General features: G+C 44.3%; 1 protein-coding gene across 2 annotated transcripts in view; it reads right to left on the bottom strand.

The window, feature by feature from the left end:
• COL5A1 (collagen type V alpha 1 chain) overlaps nucleotides 1–23,317 on the bottom strand; it is a 245,806-nt gene that overhangs the window by 66,951 nt on the left and 155,538 nt on the right. For both annotated transcript variants that reach the window (XM_037879482.2, XM_037879483.2), the window contains exons 21-29: nucleotides 21,897–21,950; nucleotides 20,400–20,444; nucleotides 19,247–19,300; nucleotides 17,726–17,770; nucleotides 16,443–16,496; nucleotides 13,305–13,349; nucleotides 9,791–9,844; nucleotides 3,106–3,150; nucleotides 1,337–1,390 (exon numbers count right to left, since the gene is read on the bottom strand). In XM_037879482.2, the coding sequence (XP_037735410.1) occupies nucleotides 1,337–1,390; nucleotides 3,106–3,150; nucleotides 9,791–9,844; nucleotides 13,305–13,349; nucleotides 16,443–16,496; nucleotides 17,726–17,770; nucleotides 19,247–19,300; nucleotides 20,400–20,444; nucleotides 21,897–21,950 (450 nt within the window). The remainder of the gene's footprint in view (nucleotides 1–1,336; nucleotides 1,391–3,105; nucleotides 3,151–9,790; nucleotides 9,845–13,304; nucleotides 13,350–16,442; nucleotides 16,497–17,725; nucleotides 17,771–19,246; nucleotides 19,301–20,399; nucleotides 20,445–21,896; nucleotides 21,951–23,317) is intronic.

Genomic DNA, 23,317 nt, shown 5'->3' with positions numbered 1-23,317 from the left:
CATCTACGAAAAGAAGGAGGTGGGGCCGGAAAAGCTTTCAAGTGATCAACAGAGAGTGACTTTGAGATGATGTTCAGAATGGGGCCCTTGGTATGGCTCCAAGGTATTCTTACATGCCAGGAGAGATGGTGGATTTGCTTTGCATTTTTTACAAGTCATCAAACAAAGAGGATTTTTTTTAAACATGTCACAAATTATGGTTGTCTATCACTCCCTTGGGTCTTCTCACCCAGTGCCTAATATCTATTAATGAAACACCAAGCTAAGATGTGCTTTATTGTTCAGAAAGGAATGGCAAGAATGTCTCCACCCATCCAACGCCGAGGGTGGCATGTTGACAAAACCATTTCATAGCTAGCAGATCCCTGCACAGGTGTGCTATGCAGCTGCTGTCTGAATCTCCGTGTTAGTTTGGAATGATGATTTGAAAAGCTTTTGATGCCAGGCAATGTGCCCTGCTGCTAAAGATACGTGTCTAATATGAAAATGCACCCTTGGTGGTTTTCATAGCCCTGTTCTCACTTCAACTGAAGTGCATGCCTGGTGACTTTAGACTTTGTTCCGGTGCTACGGAACAACAGCCGGCTTAACAAATAAAGAGGATGTAACATTATGTGGGGGGAAGAGATACTGGAAATAAATAAATGATCCTGCAGGATGCGCAGGCATCAGGGCTGCAAGACTGGGTTCTTTGTTACCACTAGCTTTAATTTTACTTCTGATATGGGGATAAAGAATTGAGAGATTTAGAACCTCCTTGATTCCAGCAAGTCTGAGATGCCAGGGTTCCTATATAGCAGCTGAATGTACAGAATGGGCGTAGAGTCTCATCATGACCCAGTCTAACTTTCTGCTCTCCACTGAGCAGATCTCATGAGTGAACACAGGAGTAAGCATTACAAAGATGATGCAAGAGTTTGCTGCCTGCAGGACACTCCTTTCCAGGATACTGGTGTGAAATGAATTCTGACGTATTCCACCCTGGGACAGAATCTTTATATACCAGGCACTTATCGGGAAAACACCAACAAGAAAAACCTTCTCGCTCTCCCTTGAAGCTGCAATAGAACATCCATCGTGTTCCAACCCAGAGAGAGCTGCATTTCATGACGGCACCACACCACAGTTATTTAGTGCTTATGAGGGACTTTCAAAGCCCCGCCCCCTGTTATTATCATCACGGAATGCTAACATGCCTGAAGAACCATCCTCATTACAGGAGACTGATTTCAGCCAGAGCCAGCGTGAAGGACCCTTTCCCAAATCTGCGCTCTCTCTCTCTCTCTCTCTGAGGAAGATGCATTCAGCCTACCTCACCAGATCAGCAAATACTCACCCGGTCTCCCTTGATGCCCATGTCACCTTTGAAGCCAGGGAAGCCATCTTCACCCTGAATAACAGGAGGAGAAAACCAGCTGATTGTCCAAAGGGGATACTGGAACACAGGTCAAATATAAGCTGTGACATTCTGCACCTTTGGGGAAGAGTAGTGAGTGATGAACAGGGTCCTGAGGGAGGGAAAGAACCAATTGCAGCCCCCCGGTCAGCTGCTGCAGCAGAATGGTCAGCTTATGCACTCTTCCACAGCAGGGGCAATGGCCAGTGAATCCATGCAGTGGCAGATACACTCCTTCCCTTGGCCACCATGTCACTGCCTCCCTCTCCCTCCATGGCAGCATGAAGGCAGCCTCTGTGAAACTCGGAACTGGGGGTGCACAATGCTTGTGTATTTCCGTGGCATCAGGGCATCTCTGTACCTGGGGGAGGGCAAGATGGGCCCACTAACCCCCCTCCCACTCCCCCGCACATTGCACATCACCTGTGCCCTTCTAGAGGGCTCTAGAGGTCTTCAATGCACTCATAAAAATGTAAGAAGGATTCATGGTGAGAACAACATATCCATGCAACTCAGCCAAGCTGTAAGTGCTCAAAAGCCTACCTTTGGGAGTATCATATCAACAGACAACTATAATCCCACTGGAATTACAAAGGTGCATTCTCCAACCAATCACACCTTGTCTCCCACTAGAGAGCATCTGCTCAGATGGTATAAATACCAGCAATTTACCGGTACTGGCAACAAATTATTTTGAAGAATAACAGGGTTTTATTTTCACGGAGATCATTTTACATCATCCTTCCATGAAACCTCAAGGACAGTAGTAATATTTCTTTCAGCCAAGACGGTTTAACTGCAGAGCTCAAATCGATACTGTATCAACTCCTAGAGCAAACCCAGGAAAAGACTAAAACACAGACACCGTAACCAAAAACAACTTTGGATTCTGGAAGGTCCCTGTGGCTAACTCCTTGCCTCTAATTGCCAGCTCTGCTGCTGATGGACTATCAGGTATGAAAAAGGAACATGAGGATACTGAGGACTGGAACAGCAGAGCAAATCTCCATCTCCTGATATTGCTTTGGGAGACCACAGCTGTATCCCTGAAATATAATCTATATTTTTTCTACGCACATTCTACTTTGTCAAACTCCTTTGTAAAATAGATTTTACAAGCTGCTCCAACGGCTGGTCTTGGCAGTGTATTCCATACACTGTATTCCCTGGGCCAGATTCAGATCTTTCTTACCCAGATGTAAATCACAAAGAATTCCATTTATGTCAGTGGATTTCCCCCTGGCTAACAATAAAAACCAGAAGGCTTCTCCTGGGCAAAGGACTTCTGCTAAAATGTTCACTGAAATGATTTTTGTTTGCTATTAGTTAGGAAGCATTGTGCTTCAGTTACCAGTGTAAGGGGGAAATCCAACATGAAACCAGACTCCCCTCCCTTCTAAGGTATTTAAATTATAATAATAATGGCTGGCCTGAGGAGTTAGGCCAAAGATTGAGTAGGTCATGGAGACTCCGTTACTCCCAGCTCAGAGCTGAGACATGCTGGCTGAACACTGTGGAGGATGTCTACGCTAAGCCTGCTCTGTGAATAAATAGAGAGCAGCTGTTTCTGGGACTGTCCGTCCAGCTCCATTCACCAGCGGAAATATTCATACATGTATGTCTCACGGGACTGGATCCTACATTGGCAAAGCAGGTCTGCAAAACTGCACACACACGCAACCTTTCTCCAACGGACCGGGGTAACTCACCTTTTCACCCTTAGTGCCCTTCAAGCCACGAACTCCATCTGCCCCCTTAGGAAAAAATACAGAGGGACGTTACAATGTTACACCTGCACAAGGTAAAGCATACACACAGCTAGAGCTGGGTGAATCATTAACAACAGTGAATTTTGCCTCACTCTCTCTGCTGCTAAATTGTCCTTGTGCGGGTTGTAATTTTCCTAAATATACTGGTGGTTTAAAATTATTTGCTGAATGGGTTTTTGGTCTGTTGCTCATTGCTACTCAAAATTTGAGCTGATTTGATTGGATAGAAGGGACATGTGATATGTGTCCATTTCTCAATAAGATGAATGCAACGGTCGGAATCAAGTTTCCAGGGAGAACATTCATGATTGGAAGTTTGCCTTCTGAAAAGGTTTTCCAAAAATTCACTTTAAAATAGGCAACTTTCACCAGAATCTTAGCTAAGTGCAAAAGGGGTACAGACACTGCTGAAGTGAATTCATTCGAAAAAATAGTGAACACACATTCCCAACGTCTTCCTTTATTACTTTGTAGCATTCACCCCGCAAAGCGTCTGCAGATTTCTGGCTCCTTTTTAGTGCGACGCTCGCCTCTGTTGTGCATTGGCTGTAGGGGTGAATGAATTTGACCCAAAGAAACATCTACACGGCAGCTGGAAACGCGCTTACGAGCATGGGTAGACAGACACACATTAGCTCTGCTCAAGCTACTGCACTAAAAATAGCGGTGTAGCCAGGGGTAGCACAGGCAGCCGCTTGGGCTAACTGTCTGAAAACAACCCCTCCCAGCACACTTGGGTGGCTAGCCCAAGCCACCACTCATGCGATCCCTGGCTACACTGCTATTATTAGCCGGCTAACTTGAGCAGAGCTAGCACATCTGTCTATCCGCACTGGAAAGCAGGCTCCCAGCTGCAGTGCAGACATACCCTCGAAAGTCAACGGAAAAATACTCATTTATTTCAGCGGGGCCAGGATTCCTCCCTTTCGTACTGATCCACCGCTTGAGGTGGGACTTCAAACTAAACAGCAGCGATTGTTTTCCGAGGGCCAGATCCTCAGCTAAGTATGAACGGACATAACCCCACAGCAGTCAAACGAAAATGTTCAGGACCATTATTAAACCACCTATTCATCTGTATATGTCTGACAAGGGCAGATCAGAAGCATTCTAACCCATGCTTAACGTTCATACGGTTTATGGATGGTCAGGATTCTGGAGAAAGGCATTACAAGGGGCTACAGCTGGCGGGCTCTCGACTGAGACTCAGTTTGCCGAGTGCCCTCTTGTGGTAAAAACACATTATGCTCCCCGCCTGATAGAATAACTCAGCACAGCAGTCATCCCTCCACAGCCCAGCCAGCTTTGAAACCAGGATAAATCTTTAGCGCAACTAGGATCTGAAGCAGCATAACGTGTAACCTATGATTGCCGCTGTGTGAAATGACACTAAATGGACACTCCTAAGCACTCTGCTACTTCACACATTCCCAACACATTCCCAACGTTCGCCATTATCTTTGAAAACTCATGGCGAACGGGGGAAGTCCCGGATGACTGGAAAAAGGCTAATGTAGTGCCCATCTTTAAAAAAGGGAAGAAGGAGGATCCTGGGAACTACAGGCCAGTCAGCCTCACCTCAGTCCCTGGAAAAATCATGGAGCAGGTCCTCAAAGAATCAATCCTGAAGCACTTAGAGGAGAGGAAAGTGATCAGGAACAGTCAGCATGGATTCACCAAGGGAAGGTCATGCCTGACTAATCTAATCGCCTTTTATGATGAGATTACTGGTTCTGTGGATGAAGGGAAAGCAGTGGATGTATTGTTTCTTGACTTTAGCAAAGCTTTTGACACGGTCTCCCACAGCATTCTTGTCAGCAAGTTAAGGAAGTATGGGCTGGATGAATGCACTATAAGGTGGGTAGAAAGCTGGCTAGATTGTCGGGCTCAACGGGTAGTGATCAATGGCTCCATGTCTAGTTGGCAGCCGGTGTCAAGTGGAGTGCCCCAGGGGTCGGTCCTGGGGCCGGTTTTGTTCAATATCTTCATAAATGATCTGGAGGATGGTGTGGATTGCACTCTCAGCAAATTTGCGGATGATACTAAACTGGGAGGAGTGGTAGATACGCTGGAGGGGAGGGATAGGATACAGAAGGACCTAGACAAATTGGAGGATTGGGCCAAAAGAAACCTGATGAGGTTCAATAAGGATAAGTGCAGGGTCCTGCACTTAGGATGGAAGAATCCAATGCACCGCTACAGACTAGGGACGGAATGGCTAGGCAGCAGTTCTGCGGAAAAGGACCTAGGGGTGACAGTGGACGAGAAGCTGGATATGAGTCAGCAGTGTGCCCTTGTTGCCAAGAAGGCCAATGGCATTTTGGGATGTATAAGTAGGGGCATAGCGAGCAGATCGAGGGACGTGATCGTTCCCCTCTATTCGACACTGGTGAGGCCTCATCTGGAGTACTGTGTCCAGTTTTGGGCCCCACACTACAAGAAGGATGTGGATAAATTGGAAAGAGTCCAGCGAAGGGCAACAAAAATGATTAGGGGTCTAGAGCACATGACTTATGAGGAGAGGCTGAGGGAGCTGGGATTGTTTAGTCTGCAGAAGAGAAGAATGAGGGGGGATTTGATAGCTGCTTTCAACTACCTGAAAGGGGGTTCCAAAGAGGATGGCTCTAGACTGTTCTCAATGGTAGCAGATGCCAGAACGAGGAGTAATGGTCTCAAGTTGCAATGGGGGAGGTTTAGATTGGATATTAGGAAAAACTTTTTCACTAAGAGGGTGGTGAAACACTGGAATGCGTTACCTAGGGAGGTGGTAGAATCTCCTTCCTTACAGGTTTTTAAGGTCAGGCTTGACAAAGCCCTGGCTGGGATGATTTAACTGGGACTTGGTCCTGCTTTGAGCAGGGGGTTGGACTAGATGACCTTCTGGGGTCCCTTCCAACCCTGATATTCTATGATTCTATGATTCTATGATTCAGGCGGCCTCCAACAGCTGAGATCCTTAGCACTAAATGGACAGGGTGAAGAAGATGTAATTTTCTTGACGATATTACTTGTCTCGGAATTTCAAGAGACACAGTCAAGTATTATCTAGCACTATGCTCCTTCCCCTGGAGTTGACTTGTTGATTGATTTAGTTGGGATTGGTCCTGCTTTGAGCAGGGAGTTGGACTAGATCACCTCCTGAGGTCCCTTCCAACCCTGATATTCTATGATTCTATGACTTGTCTCTTTGTTTGCTTTTATCCTCTACTCAGCCCCCAAGCCATTACATCTAATCGAAACACTGTTGACACCAAGATCCACGACACAGTTGGGAAAGTGAGGGGTGGGGTGGAAGAGATCGGGAAAAAAATGCAGTGAATATAAAGCTAAAATCAGCATGTGAAAGCATGAAGCCTGGGAATACCTGTCCGTTACTAATGCAGTACCACATTCACTAAATTATATGAATGCAGGGCAACTCCCCCATTTTCTGAATCACTGGTCCTCTACTGAGTAAGCAGAGGTAAGCTGAACAGCACTGTGGAATGAGATGACTGATCATCTGGGAGAGGGGCTACTGTCTAGGAAGAATGCACAGGAAAACTGGAGAACAGGAAGCTGTCATACTGGATCAGAGCTGTGGTCCGTCTAGCCCTGCATCACGTGTCCAACAGTGGCCGGTACCAGTTACTTCACAAGCAGGTGAAGGAAACCCTGAAATAGGCAGTTAAGGAATAACCTGGTCCTGAGGAACACTTCTTCCTAACCTCTATCACTTAGAGAAGTTGGCTTATGCCTTGAAGCAAGATCTCTTACCCTGCCAAACTTTTTGGATTTATTTATGTATAGATATTTAAATCAATCAACACTAGGGCATTGAACAGAATGGAAAGGAAAGGGAAAGAATGAAAAGTGAGTCCAAAGTATACACGTCAGGAACATGATGTATTATTGTTAATCATTTGATTGGAGCACCTAAAAGCCCTGGTCATGGACCAAGACCCACTGTGCTAGGGGCTGTACAAACAGAGAACCAAAAAGATGGTCTCTGCACCAAGGAGCTTACAATCTAAGTATCTAATTGAGGGGGTTTCAAGTACATCTTTTACTTGTCCCTCCTACCCAGATGCCTGAGTTAAGCATGTGATCTTGCACACTATGTATGTGGCACAACAGAGCCGAGCACGAACTGAGAATTTAGCCTATGCACTTTTTGGTTCGCGTTGCAACCTTATTGAAGAGTTCTGCTGTGGATGCACCCACCCTGCTCCCTTTCCTCTCACTGTCCTGCACGTGCATCAGAAGGTGGAATTTTGCCCTCCATTTTTTAATAGATTATTTTAGCTATTTAACAGATTATTTTAGTGGTTGTGACATGGGGCCCAGGCCCTAAGATGCTATGGCAGTGTGTATGGGAAGTTTACACAGTGCCTGCTGCATTACACCTAGATCTAGCTGGTGCAACTGCTTCACGCTTCTCTGTCTATTTGACCCTTGGCTGCTTAGAGCTGCCAGAGTCTAGCTGCTCACGCGCTGATGGCCGAAGGACATAGGAGGAGATGCCCTTGGACAATAAGGAAATCTGGAAGCCTGGCCATATGCAGCTGCAAATCATTACTGCGATTTCGCCTTTGGTCTGGCATACTCACTGAGCTGCAGTGGATTGATCATGCTGTGTGTGTCTGTCAAGAGACTGGAGAGTATCAATATGTGAGACACTCAATACTAATGGATTTTGTGATCTAATTCTCAATTGGCTGCTGTGGTTTCTTGCGGCTTGGGGGCTGCAAGTTCTATTCTGAGTTTTGAAGACTTTGTGAGCCACATTCTGCCCTTAAGCACATGAGGCTCACTCGGAAAGGGGGAAGCTGGGTATCAGGGACTCGATGGAAGGTCAAGGCAGAATGGTTTAAGGAGTGGAAGGTGGGACATTCAGCAGTGTGCCTTACCACTGCATCTCCTAGTGCTTGCAGCTGATAGTAGCCGAGGGCGTCAAAGGTGTGACCGAGTCCCTTTGTCTGTCATTCAAAGCATTGCTAGGCCCATGTCTTGCCTTGCTTGGGGCAAAAAGTAAGAAGCTTCCTGCACACTGATTTTCCCTCAGGAAAAGCAGGCCAGAATTTCACCACAGGGAACACACATCTCGTAGCTGTACTATGCAATGTAACTCTTACATCAACAAAAAGAGTTATTTAAAAATGAATTTAATTTTACCCAAGATGTATTTAATGTCCTCCCCCAACCCCTCCTGCCTGCAAAAAATACAAATGAATTTCAAATGCAGTGAATTCATTCAGCAGGAGAGAAATCTGATCAGACGGACAAGATCTAATGATTTATGATGGCAAGTCCAAAGAGAGACACTGTTCTTTGATTCTCAGAACTGAAGCTTTATTCAATTAATGGCACACTGATTGAGGGAACCGAAACATTTTTGGTAAACACTAAGGATTGTGCAGACAACACACTTTCTCTATATCACTGTAATGAGGAACAGTTCCACTTTAGCAGTAAGCATAATAGAAAACCATTCCTTAATGGACCACTAAGTCTCAATCTGCTGTGCTGCAAGACATGAGATGAAAACATGCTTTGGTTAAATAAATCTAGTTAAATTTTTGGAAATGTAAGAGTGAGTGGCTTTGTGCTGCTGGAAAAATGTATGGAGGGTTTGAATCGGTTTTCACTTCATCTTTAGCCTCTGCTCCAGTATCTATATCCACAAGCATGGACCCCTGCAGTTTCACAGGACTGTGGGAAGCATTGTATAGATCAGGGGCAGAGTTACCAGATTCTGATGCAGGATTATGAATCAGAGTGGCAGGGGGAAAATACCCACTACCTTCTTATCAATGTACACATATTGCAGATATCAGGAGCGAGCTGAAGAACTGCAATTCAATTCAGTGAAAGAGAATGGGATGTGAGTTTAAATGTCATGACAGAGAAATCTCAGCTTCAAATAACACATTCCAGAGTACTCTGAGCGCACAGACACACTGTGTTTTGTTTTAATATTGGGCTATTTTGTTTCATTAACAGTCACAGCCTGTTAAAATCTTCATGTACAGGCTGAGATTTGTTTTGTTTTCCAACTAGTGATGGAACTGTGCCATGTTCCGTGGGAATAAAAATCCATCTGAAGCTCTTCTAGAAAGCAGCAGAGTTTTATATTTCTGCTAGGCCTGAGCTGATGGGTCAGGCCAAAGGAACTGATCAAATGGTAAGTATGACTGACTACTAGTCCTTCAGTGTTTCTGCTACACTTCCCAGTGAGCTATCGAAGTTTCTTCTAGGCTCACTGATAACACATCTACCATAGGTATCACATCCATATTTAGTGGTAAATCTGATGAGTATCCTTTAGACTCATCTGTAATACCTATAGGTTTCTGACCAACTAACTGATTCAACACCTGTTCTCCTAGATTTCTTCCAGTGCTGTTGCAGCACTTCCTCTTCCATATGACCATTCCCAAGTTCCATTTACACAGAACCAGAGTTGCTAACCCTTTTTAAGCCAGAGAAAGATGTGCTAAGAGTAAGCAGAAGAAATTCCTTCTTAGGGGCTGCTGTCAAACTCAGTGAGATCCAAGACGGCCTCCTCTACCTCGAACACAAAACACAGAATTCAGCTCAGAAATAAAGACATAGGTGTGTGTTCCTGCCTTCCCATCTTCCTTACCTTGACTCCACGAGGTCCTGGATATCCAAGTGGGCCCTGAGGTCCAGTTGGACCCTGTGATTTAAAAACAACAACAACAAAACATTAAGATACAGCAATGGTGGAATTTTTTGATAAACTGTCTGTCCTGAACTGCACAGGAAAACACATGGCTGGCTGAACAGAAGGCATTTGGGAGGTCAGCTGTGCTTAGAAGAGGCTATGGAAACCTAACTTAGAGATCACGTTGCTCTGTGGTCTGTGATCTGAGCACAGGACAGAAAACAGAGAGAGGAGACACCAGCTGTGTGAGGGCTGTAATAATTAGCTACGAAGAAAAGGTTTTCTACACAGGATCCGCTAATGATTTGCAATGGCAAAAGTGACTTCACCACTTAGTTTCAGGTAGAGCAGGTTGAAGTTGAATTTCGAAGTCATGATGAAATTTTTAAAAAGAAAAAAATCGTTGAAATGTTCACAATTCTTTTCTTGCCTTTTTCTAACCAATTGTAGAATCGGTCCAAATTTTTCAAAATTCAAGGTGTAGCATTGTCAAATTTGAAAACTTTAGGCGGCCAAAATTTTGGAAAAAAAGGAGGGGAAATATTTGCAGAAAATTTTAATTTCCCTTTTTCCCCCTCAACTAGCTCTAGCTTCAAGAGTAATAAAATAGGAGCAATGCAGGGTGCTGCAACAATTTGTATAGTGGGGGTGCTGACAGCCATTGACCCAAACTGTAGCCCTGTATATAATGGAAACCACTTCAAGCCAGGGCATGCTGCAGCACCCCCAGCACCTCTAGTTCCAGCACCTATGGAGCAATGGAATAAAATGAAAAAGTGAAAATGTAGACTTAATGGGTAAAACGTTCAAAAGTGCCTAAGGAACTTAGGGGCCTAAGTCCCATTTGAAAAGTGATTTAGGACTTTCGATGAGATTTAGACTTGTAAGTTCCTGCATCACTTTTGAAAATGGGACTTATGAGCCTATGATCCTTAGATCCAGAAAACTACAGACAATGAGATCTTTTCTAGAACATGTGGAATAAACTCCCAAGGGAAGCAGCGGAAACCCCATCATGTGGCACATGTGAACCTAAATTGCACGACACATTAGCACATATGCAACGTGGACCAATCCTTCATGTACAAGGAGATGCATTAGATGCCATCACAAGTCTAGCTTGTCTCTGATTTCTAGGACTGTTATGAATAGAGCCATCATTATAAGAAGATCCACTAGTTGGAAGCTTTCAGAGTAGCAGCCGTGTTAGCCTGTATCCGTAAAAAGAAAAGGAGTACTTGTCGCACCTTAGAGACTAACCAATTTATTAGAGCATAAGCTTTCGTGAGCTACAGCTCACTTCACATCCGATGAAGTGAGCTGTAGCTCACGAAAGCTTATGCCCTAATAAACTGGTTGGAAGCTGAAGCTAGACAAATGTAGACTAAAAATAAGATGCAAATTTGAACAGGGAGGGTCATTAACAACTTACTTGGGCATGTGATGGATTCTCCATCACTTGAAATCTTTAAGTCAAGATTGGATGTCTTTTTAAAAGATAAGCTGTAGCTCAAACAGAAGTTATGGGCTTGATACAGACATTTTCGGGTGAGATTCTTTGGCCTGGATTTTGCCGGAGGGCAGACTAAGATGATCATAATGGTCCTTTCTAGCATTCAGAGCTATGAATCCATCTAGTCATCACTGACTCCAAGGGCTGAATTGTAGTTATTGCCAAATCTGGATGGACAGACTTCATGGTAACTTTGTAAGTACCTTGCACCATCGCTAGAGTGCTGTATTATGACTCGGTACATCAATCACATTTTCAACTGAATTGTTTTCTTTTGCTCAACTAACTGAAAAAATACTCTTCCATTTCTTTAAGAGAGTTCTGGATAATTTTTCCCAGCCTGACAGCCAGACTGAGCTGAAGGATCTATGCTTCTTGGGGTCTGTTGGAGTCTCAGAACTCATGCTAGTGTCAATTGGAACAAATCTAGCAGCACAAACACTGCTCTGAGATCATAATTGCTTAAGTAATAACTCATGGAGAAAGTTATAGCCTGGATCTGGACTTTTACCCTGACACCTGCTGACTTCTGGATGTTTGCTAAATGTCTCCCAGCACAGCAAGTGAGCGCAGGGCAGTTTATTGGGTTTTAATATTCTACAGACATGAACATTTGAATTCCTAGCCTCACGTGATGCCAGCTGGAGGAATGGCCGCCGTCAAGGTGGCAGGCATCGTTTTCCTGCTCTACACGGTACCCATGCAATGCTAGGGTGAGCTTCAATCAAACTGGACTGTACTCTAATAAAAGACTTTTGACAAATGTAATGTTTTTCAGCTGAATGGGACACAGCAGGAACACAGATGGTAAATCTCCCAGACAAACTAACAACCATATCATTCAAGGACTCTGAGCAATGTTTTCTAAAATATTGTTAAAGAGGGATTTTGACATGGGGGCAAACTAGAAAGAAAAGAACATTAATTTTTTTAAAAAGTAATTTTTTGCATTCCCTCTGCAGCACTGAGGATATTTATTTGTGTCTGATTAACAGCTTTCCCCTTCACAGGTTTCTTTTGCATGGTCGGGAAGCTTTTCAGTGCTGCTTGCCAGGAAAGCTAGGGTGGACAATGCTGCTAACAGATCTCTGGTGCAACTACACATTTATAGACAAGCTGAAATTGTCCCATGACTCCTTCCTCCTCATCCCCTGTGGCCAAAGTCACAAGTGAGAAAACATTCAAAACGCATCTTAGATTCCGAAGGTTCAGGAAGGAAAAACGTCCAAGTTCATCTAGATTTCTAAATGAGCTGTAAATCTCACAAGATCACCGTTCCTGGGGCATTTCCAAACAGAGAGTGGGAGGTGGGGGTAATATTTCTGTTCTTTGGTTTCTAGACAAAGCCAGAAAGTGAAAGAAGTAGAAAGAACATTCAAAGAAGCAAACAGACCGTTCAATTGGACTTGGTTTAGGAGCAGGGTTGGTGGGTCTCATTGGTGTTTCAAAAAGCAGTACAGCCAAGTCATGTGACCGTTTCCCAGCACACGTTTAACAAAAGTTTTGCAAGCACAGCTACGTCCGTTAGAAGTGTGAAACACCCCTCACCCCCCACCTCCCCATACACTCCTTATCTGACATAACTATGCTGGCAAAAGCCCTAACGTAGATGCAGTTATACCGGCAAAAAAGTCCTTTTGCCAGTCTAGCTTATTTCATTTGGGGAACAGGTATAAGTTATGTTGGCAAAAGAACTCTTGCTGCTATGAGCTGCAGCTCCACGTGGAGGGTTTGCCGGTATAGCTCTGCTGGTACAGTACCAGTTTGCAGGTATAACTGTCTGAGCAAATCCTTCCTAGTGTAGACAAGGCCTCTCTCCTTCAGAACTGACCAGAGCGCTTTAATGCCTCCAAGGCAATGAAGTCATCTGCTCAACGTCTAACGTTGCATGGGGATTAATTTCTTCCTCCATGTTCAGTGACACTAAACAAGAATGATGAGGATCTGGTTAACACATACCTGACTCCCCTTCTCACCAGGAGGACCTTCTTTGCCAGGATGACCCTATTAATAAAACAAATAGACAAAACAGAGAGAGGAGATTAATAATCAGATCACTGCTTTGGAAACTGACCATCAGTTTTGATCTATTTCCAAGGGGATCCTTACACATTAGTGAGCCCTTACTCATGCGAGTGGTCCTGTTGAGGTCAACTGATCTACTTGCATGAGTGCTCACCAACATAAGGGGACTGCAGTGGAATTCTACTTTACGCTGCTACACCACCTTGCATCTGCACAGCACAAGGTATTTTGCAAATATCAATAACATTTCACAACACCTCTGCGAGTTGGGCAACTAGCAGTGTATCTATTTTGCAAAGAGGGAATTGTGGCACAATGCAGCTAAACGTCACACCCAAGGCCATGCGACAAGTCCATGGGAGAGTCAGGAATAAAACTCAGAAGTTCTGGATTCCACTCCCATGTTTTAATCACAAGGCCACTTTTGTTCCTGATATTTGCTGTCATTAGGTTGGTGATGAGAAAAAAATCCAGTTGTACAGTACTGGAGAGTATGTTGGGAAGGCTGTGATGGTCAGATCTCCACACTGCAATCGTCTGCTAGTTACTGGAATCAGCTGCATGATCTGATGATAAACACTCAGTTAACCTGCATCCCCACTGCATGCTGACTGTCTGGACACTGGTCGGCTTTCTTCTTGGGTTTGGGAGCTGAATAACCCAACATCCTGTAGCTTCCAACACATTCTTATTCAGTCTCGTTAGAAGCCTTTTCCTGAGATTTCTATCGGTATGAAACAAAAGTACCATTTTCCATCCTGAAAAATTGCTTCTCATCGAGCACAGTGCACTAGCGAACCATTGTAAAGAGCCAATGAGTGCCTTTGCAATGGATTTGCTTGCTAACGGACCAAACACACTGCCAAGGCAAAACATCCCTCTGGGGTTTGCAGTGTCAGCACAAAGACATTAACCTCTTAGCTGTGGCACCTAATGTGTATTCATACTCTTTTCGTTTGAAAGGAACACGAGGGCACCCAGACCACACCACAGGCTCTCAAAGCCCTCAGCACCTCTGCAGTAAGTAGGTTTTTCATCAGCGAGCTCCTGTCTGAACATGCCAATGACCTTCTTGCAATCACTTAACAAGCAGAACCATAAACCATTTCCCAAGATCACGCTGCATAAAGGAGAACGTCAGAACAGCAGGATTTCATAGAATCATAGACTATCAGGGTTGGAAGGGACCTCAGGAGGTCATCGAGTCCAACCCCCTGCTCAAAGCAGGACCACTCCCCAATTTTTGCCCCAGATCCCTAAATGGCCCCCCTCAAGGATTGAACTCACAGCCCTGGGTTTAGCAGGCCAATGCTCAAACCACTGAGCTATCCCTCCCCTAAAAGGATCAGATTTAATAAAAAAAAACCCTCCCTTTATATACTCACAAATATAATGCTGCTACTTTGATAGCTGAAGGTGCCCTGATGTAGCCAGATATCTAAAGGACATCAACAGCACCCATGCACATCTGTGGGCACAAAACTGTGCCTGCACTGACTTGCTCATTTCTAGATCTATCGGTGCAGTGGTGGGTGTCAATGGAAGTCCAGGCTGAGGTCTAAATCTGCACGGTACGTAATATCGTCACCCATTTCAAAAAGTGCAGTTCCATTACCAGCCCTGGGATCAATAACTGACAAGGGACTTCGTTGGGTCTGGCAGCAAGATGCCATATGATTTGGGGGATGTTTAAAAGGAATTTAGTAAATGCCATATATCTTTGGAGTCCAATTACTACAGAGCATCTGGGCATCTTGTTATTCCTTAATGCTCACACTTAAAACCTGCCCTAGACTATCCTCAGGCTACATCGTTCCCCATGAGAACAAATGGAGCCGTGTGCGCACACTGAAGAGGATATATGACCCTTAGTCTACATAAAAACTGAACCGGACAGATTTTATAACTGAGAGGCTCCAACGGAGGCTGCTCTGAGAATTTCACATGGAGAGCAACAGCCTTAGAGATATTCTGTACTGTTGAATCAGCTAACAATTTTATGAGACAGCTAAATTCCCCGAGTGGGAAGGATAATCCCCAGATAGAAAAATGTAATTTTTCGGCATGTTCTGCATTTACGTTCAGGAATGTAACCATTTAATGTTTGTTGCTCTTAAAATCGGACGTCTCCTTAGAGTGTAAAAAATCAGATCTAGTTTAAAGGCCAGGGATTTTCAACACCAGCCTCCAAGAACGGATAATGTTTAAAGTAGGATTATCATGAGGCTGCTAGAAGAGAACTCTCATGTGAAATTCAGGTTGCTCTTACTACCTGCATTGCAGAAGCACTTAGGGTACGTCTACACTGTAATCAGATGCCCACGGCTGGCCCAGACCAGCTAACTTGGACTCAGGCTAAAGGGTTGTTTAATTGTGGTGTAGGGCCCAAGCTCCAGCCCAAGCCCGAATGTCTATCCCACAATTAAACAGGCTCGTAGCTCACACCCTGCAAACCTGACTCAGCTGGCATGGGCCAGCCACGGGTTTTTAATTGCAGTGTAGACATATCCTTGGTATACTAAGCACTACAGATGGGGATTGAGACAGCAACTGAATTCAAACCTATGGTCCAGGTAAAAGGGTTCATTTTTATTCACAACATGCATCGCCCCCTTTACAGGGACTGGCTTGAGATGCACTCATAGTGCTAGTGCTCTGTCCAATACACTTAAGCATCCATTTCAGCTGAGCTACTGGGGTTTCGCGGGATCCATAGTGTGTGTTAAAATGATGCCCATTGCTTACTAACAACATTGTTTAGTGAAAATGATTATTACTGGGGCAATCCTGAGAGCTCCTGAGCACTCTCCGCTCCGGCTAGAATCGATGGGAATTGAAGTAGGCGCACAACACACCTACGGAAGAATCAGACTTGTAATGTGGGGCTAGAGGAGAACCAAATGCTGCAACGTGGCAGAGACGTTTGTGTAAATTCTGACTGAGGCCTGATCTTGTAAACCTTGAGCGCTCAAGATCCTACTGAGCTCCCAAGGCGGCTGGGTGCAATAGTGATGCAGCATCAGATCCCTAGTGGGTAAGCGGGGTGGGGTACCTTAGGAACAGACTACTTACCGGAGGGCCGTCTGCACCGGGCATGCCAGGAAGACCAGGTTTACCCAGAGGTCCCTAAAAATACCCAGAAACAATCAGAATCACTGCAGCAACAAGTGTTCCCAAGAAGTTATTAAACACTGACAGTCAGAGAACAAAGGGCACCATGTTACAGGCACATCTTTTGCTTTGTCTGAACCTGGTCTCGCAAATGTTGTATGTACAGGTAGATCCTTTAGAAAAGATGCAATGGCTCAACAAGCAGGTCCTGATCCTGCCCCGCCTTTCACACCAGTGCAAACTGAGCGCAAGGCTGGTACAAAGCACTACCATCCTGACTGGGCAGCATTTTGCACTGATGTAAATGACGACACAAGGTGCAGGGTGCTGGAAAACTGGGCCCACAGAGCATAAAATCACATAATAAGAAAAACAAACCATTATGACAAATGGAAAGAATGGGGGGAGGAGGGGACTGCCCTATCTGCCTCACCTTCTTGTTTAAATACAGTTATGTTACTCTCCTCTAATAATAGGAATCCTGATCCCTTGACCATGTCAAGGAGTGGCTGTACTGACACAACTTGAGTGTGTGACTCCGCAATTAAACAAGAAATGCCTTTATCCTTTAAAATGATAATCCGTTCTGTTCATTTTTCTCCTGGATAGCTTTTGGTCAATGATCCCATAATACTGTACAATAAGGGAAATTCTCGTGTTCGGGTAAATGATACATGCCAAGGAAGTCAGTGGAGTGGGAATTACGCAAATGCACTCGGGAGCATGAATTAATCCCGTCATTCCAGTGGGCAACATTTTGCCTGATTTAAAGTCCATGGTGCTGCATGGGTAGGAGGGTAGAATTTGCCTAGTGAGAACAGTACATTAAGCCAAAATGGAAACTCAGTGTAACTTGGCCCATCTCCCTGGGGGAAGGTCCTCATTAAATTATCTGAATCCCCATGCTCTTACAAATGTTGTCCCTTTATATCTTACAAATGTTGTCCCTTTATACATCTCTGCATATTTAGCCTCAGAAACAGACAATATAAAGTCAACTCCTAACATTTTACATAGACTGTCTTCAAAATGTTTCTCTTAAAATGGGACGTGAATACAAATATTTTGAATTAGAGACAAACTCTGTTTCCTCCTCTCTGCCCTGTTTGGAGCAGGACATATTAAACTTTCAGGCATACAGCTGTAAACAGATGTTGCATGAGGCAAACAGGAGTATCTGAGGAGACAAATGCATATTAATGGCAACAGCTGACTTATGTCACAGCTGCAGTGTATTAACATACTTTATTGCCTGGTGGACCAATTGCACCCTGTGGACCTGGAAGACCCTGTGAAAAGAAAAAAAGGTAGGGGGGTTAAGAAACAAATTAATCATTCCAAATTTATTTTGCAACACCTCAGTGTAGCATCCTTTTAACACTTTGAATGACTTGGTATTTCCAATAGTTATCGAAACGTCTCACAGAAGATGCTAATACTTCATTTTTAGATAGCTTATTTCATCCACAGAACAAATGAAGATAATTAGGATGAAATTCAATAAGGACAAATGCAAAGTACTTCACTTAGGAAGGAACAGTCAGTTGCACACATACAAAATGGGAAATGACTGCCTTGGAAGGAGTATTGCAGAAAAAGATCTGGGAGTCATAGTGGATCACAAGCTAAATATGAGTCAACAGTGTAACACTGTTGCAAAAAAAGTGAACATCATTCTGGGCCGTATTAGCAGCAGTGTTGTAAGCAAGACACGAGAAGTAATTCTTCCGCTCTACTCCGTGCTGATACGGCCTCAACTGAAGTATTGTGTCCAGTTCTGGGCACCACATTTCAGGAAGGATGTGGACAAATTGGAGAAAGTCCAGAGAAGAGCCACAAAAATGATAAAATGTCTAGAAAACATGACCTATGAGGGAAGATTGAAAAAACGGGGTTTGTTTAGTCTGGAGAAGAGAAGACTGAGAGGGGACATGATAACAGTTTTCAAGTCCATAAAAGGTTGTTAACAAGGAGGAGGAAGAAAAATTGTTCTTCTTAATCTCTGAGAATAGGACAAGATGCAGTGGGCTTAAGTTGTAGCAAGGGAGGTTTAGGTTGGACATTGGGAAAAACTTCCTAACTGTCAGGGTGGTTAATCACTGGAATAAATTGCCTAGGGAGGTTGTGGAATTTCCATCATTGGATATTTTTAAGACCAGGTTAGACAAACACCTGTCAGGGATGGTCTAGATAATACTTAGTCCTGCCATGAGTTCAGGGGACTGGACTAAATGATCTCTCAAGTTTCCTTCCAGTCCTATGATTCTATGATAAGAATTGTTTTCAAGATGGGGAAATTGAGGCACCGGAAAGGGATGTGACTTGCCCAAGGTTACGGAGAAGTTCAACAACAGCACTGAAGAATACGCCCCCATCCTGACTCCTAGTCCAATAGCCACCGGCTCCCACTGCTTCCATAATGAGCACATTAAAAATCAGAGATGACACTGGGCAGCACATTTGGATTTAGAACCAGATAACTGACTCCCTCAGTCAAGGAGATGCTTGGATCTGGCTTTGGTCCATCACAGCAGCAGAAGTCAGCTGGAAAATGTGGATCCAGAATGAGGTTCAGTTTCACTCTTCAAGCCCTGGAGGTTGTTTAGATTTAGAGCCCAGGCTCCGCCTTTAGGAAATGTATTTATTGCTAGTCAATACTTTGTGCGATGTCCCCTCTGAACCACTCTGCAGGTCAGGGCAAAGCGCATACAGAACTATAAACCCAACTCTTTCCTATCGAGGAGAAGAGCTGTTTCTTGCCTTACCTGAGCACCTGGATTACCCTGTTGTCCTGGCGGTCCTGGCTCACCTTGAGGACCCTGCCAGGAAGCAAAGCAAGAGGTGAAAGAAGCTCAAAACCATAGCAGTAATAATGTCCATCCATAGTGTTATGGCCAACAGTTATATACACTTCAATTCATGCTAAAGCAAGGGAAATGAATTCTCGTGTGATTAGGTGTAAACTGACTATTATTGCAGGGGTCCGGAAGGGATTCTTCACTCTCAGTTGTGGAGGGCTGTGACTGCCTATTTCCAAAGCGCTGCTAGTGGCCAGTGCTGGAAATAGAATACACCAGCTACCAAATGCTATTGAGTTCAGTTATTTAGCCACAGAAACCATTTTGTCTTAGATTTCATTTGTGCATGCTGACATGGAGGGTAAATTTATTTAAATCACAACCATAATCAAAAAATACTTTGCTCTTACACACATACACACTTATGTATTTGTGTAAAAGTATGTAACCCTTCATTCAAGGATTTGACAAACCAAACAATTAATCCTCACAGCCCTGTTATGAATCATGATCACTGTATTCACTTCAGATGCCACAGCAAAGTGATGAGAACAAGATCCCACAGGCTGTGTTTGGCAAGGCCAGGAAAAGAACCCAGGAGTTCTGATTGCCAGTGTCCTGGTCTCACAACTAGACAACACTCCCTCCCTTCCCCTCCCGCCATGGTAGTCTTCTCAGGGGAGGCATTATTGATGGGTGAAGGACCATTGTAGAGGACTAGACTATACAATAATCAAGTCCAATTTAAACCATGCTTCAGCTTTGTACTGGCTCCTCTGCATAGAGGTGAATTTGACTCATGTAACTACAAAGTCTACAACGTATATAGTTTCTTTCTTGATTTAATGATTATATTTTGCTATTTGGTATAACAACATAAATCATGATGAAAATGTTTGATCTTCATAGGGATGTAATATGTAATTTCATTGCAAACTATAATAAATTAACATCCATTTACCATGGAAGATATTCTCCATGGCCTCTACTGGTTTTGAAATCAACAGGGACTAAACAATGATTACAAATCTAATGTAAGATTGACTATACCGAGAGAGAGAGAGAGAGAGAGAGAGAGAGAGTGTGAGTGTGGGGATAGATAGAAGTAGTGAAGACTTACCACATTCCCCTTTGGGCCTGTTTGTCCATCCATACCAGTCACACCCTGAGTAGGGATTAAAAAAAATAAACAGCATTAAATTGAGAAAACATCTGGCTCTTTTGAGCCAAAAATAGCAGGAAGATGCAGTAAAAATGAATCAAATACTCTGTGGCCCTCTGGACTAAAAGGAACAGCTGAGTGGAAACAGAATGTTTTCCTAAAGGTGACTGGCAAAGCAGCTAGTGCCAAGGATTCATGCCAGGTTGTTGGATTATTTTGTTTTGTTTGGTTATTTGGTTTTGTGGTTTTTTTTCCAAAGGCCATTTCAACATTTTTTCCATCGGTTTTACCTGCCTGCAGAGAAAACTCAGCACCATTGTGCAAATGCTGTATATTGACTGTAGGAAGATTATTTCTGAACAGTGGACAGATTTATAGAAATGGTGGGCCAAAAGATAGCACATTAGAAGACAATGGATGAAGTCGGCGGAAACTATGTTAATTTACACCAGGTGAGGATTTGCCCCACTGTGTTTTGATGGTGTTATTGCTAAAGGCTAGTTGAGAGCCCCACAGAGATGCTGCAGTCCTTTAGAAAGTGCAGCCTCGTCCATCAGCAATGAAAGGAATTTATATATGGAAACCAGGAAAAAAAATTCAGCTTCATACATTCACAGAGTATCATAGGTAAGTCTGTGGCATCAGGGCTCACAGCCAATCAGAAAGCACCAGCTGGGGGGTCCAGCCTTCGACAGGTTGATTCCTTGCACAGGACCAGAGATCGGTTTTTATTGGGCACTCTTACTAAATAAGCCACTTTAGGGACCAGATCCTCAACTCCCTTCAAGTCTCAATGGAAACTGAAGGCCTCTGAACTCACTGACTAAGGGTGTCATGGCCTCTTATAGTGGCTGGTCCATGAAGGGAATAATTATCTATGACTGTTGCCAGTGAAGGGAGTAACAGCTAGAGGCATTGGGTGTTGACGTCTTGGGGATCAATCACCCATGACGATCTCTAAAGCTGGTCCTTACACCAGCACTTCATGGAACAAGGAGCCTAAGACAGACGACGTGACTAAGCTCTATCTCCTTAAAAGGCCTGACTGAAAAGCTGCATGCTCTTTCCTTGGATTTAGCTTGAAAAATGTAAAAAAAACTGTATTAAACCAGGCTTCAAAAGACTCAGGCACGAGTTAATAGAAAAGTCAAAGTGGTAATAAGTTATGTTCTTCCTTTTAACTTTGGGCTAGATGTTTAATTTACTCTATGGGCCAAATTCCACCGTGGTATGCATGGGAGTGACTCCACTGAAGCTGGGCTCAAAGCAGGGCTGAATATGGCCCAAGAGTTTTAACTCTCTCTTTATACCTCCTGCTTTCACAACACAGATGCATAAAATCATTCACTTGGATTATCTGCCTGAGTGCCTCAGTGGGACATGCTAGCTCTGACTGGAGAACTCAGCAGCACTTGTTGAGCAGAACAGCAGAAACAGCAAGCCTGTGCAACTTACCGGCGGTCCTGAGGGACCTGGTGGCCCTTTTGGTCCCAGCAAACCTCGGGGTCCCTGCAGGTGGAAACAAATATGCTTAGAAACACCAATTATGAAGAGCCCAACCCAAAGCCTTTCTGAGGTCGATGGAAAGGCTCCCATTGACTTCAATGGGCTTTGGCTCAGGCCTTAAGAGAATCGGGGGAAAAAAATATTGCCCAGCCAAAGCCTTCATAGCACCTTCCTTAGGGTCTGTTCCTGAGTGGTTCTGAGCACCCTCTGCTCCCACTGAAATCAGTGAAGGTTGATGTTACTCAGCACCTTGCTGGATCACACATTTTAAAGCATGTTCCACAATAATACACGCTCCATATCTTATTTTATAAACTGATGTTGCCATAAAATAGAGCGGAGGTCCCCAATTTGTGAGGTGTGCCCCCCCTAGGGGGCATCAGAACATTCAGGGGCACGCATCTGGGACCCAGGCCATCCCCCACAGGGGTGGGGGGAGGGAGCGCCACCCTGCTCCCAGCCCCAGCTGTGGCCACAGCCTCAGCCCCTTTACCCCTGTCCGCATCACCCCTCCCGGAGCCCTGGACCCACTCCTGGCCCCAGCTCTGTGGGGCAGCATGGACGGGGGAAGGGGGGGCACGAGGTAAAAAGTTTGGGGACCACTGAAAGAGAGAGAGAAAGCGTGTGTGTGTCTGGGATGCTTTTTCAAAAAAGGTTAGCCATCACAGATGAAGACATTTATTTTTCATATTCGAACAGGGCCCACTTTAACCAACTTTCAAAGTAAATCACTCCTGTTCCTGCACTCTCCTGCTGTGGAAGCAATGACCTACAAAATACTTCAGAGCAAATACTGCTAGGTGGACAGTACTGTGTGAAATAAACTCACACCGCTCAGGCAGCACTGGGGTGGGTGTTTCAAATCTCACTGGATTTAATTTGTGCCACTGAAACTCTATTGGCCTTGGCAGGGCTGGAAAAAAAGCATTCAGTCTCAATTGTATGTTTCACTTGTATTTCCAAAAGGCAAGCCATCCTAGTCAAAGGTAATAAACGACTCATGGCGTTTACCTCACATTTCTGACTTTTCACGCTGGGAGGCATAGTGGAAACTTCAGGGAGTTATTGCGTTTGAGTCTTGTATTTAACAGGTAAATTACCAGGGGTGGAATTTCCAAAGGGACCTAAGTGATTTAGGCCCACAAGGCCTACTGGGAGTGATACTTGTGCTCCTAAAGCAATTGGGCATTTTTGAAAAGCCCATCCTTGGAAGCTAGTTTTCAAAGGGAGGCATCTAAGCTCAGCTCTCAGACAGATCCCTAGGGAGACAGACTGGGCATGGGGTCTGTGGAAAGCCTCATTTTTAAACCTATGCCCTTTGTTACATTAGGGTACAACTACCCAGAAATAAAAGCCACCACGCTCGGGGG

Source organism: Chelonia mydas, chromosome 16 (assembly GCF_015237465.2).
Source record: "Chelonia mydas isolate rCheMyd1 chromosome 16, rCheMyd1.pri.v2, whole genome shotgun sequence".
In the NCBI taxonomy this organism is placed as follows: domain Eukaryota; kingdom Metazoa; phylum Chordata; order Testudines; family Cheloniidae; genus Chelonia; species Chelonia mydas.
This window is presented reverse-complemented; position numbering and strand designations above follow the sequence as displayed.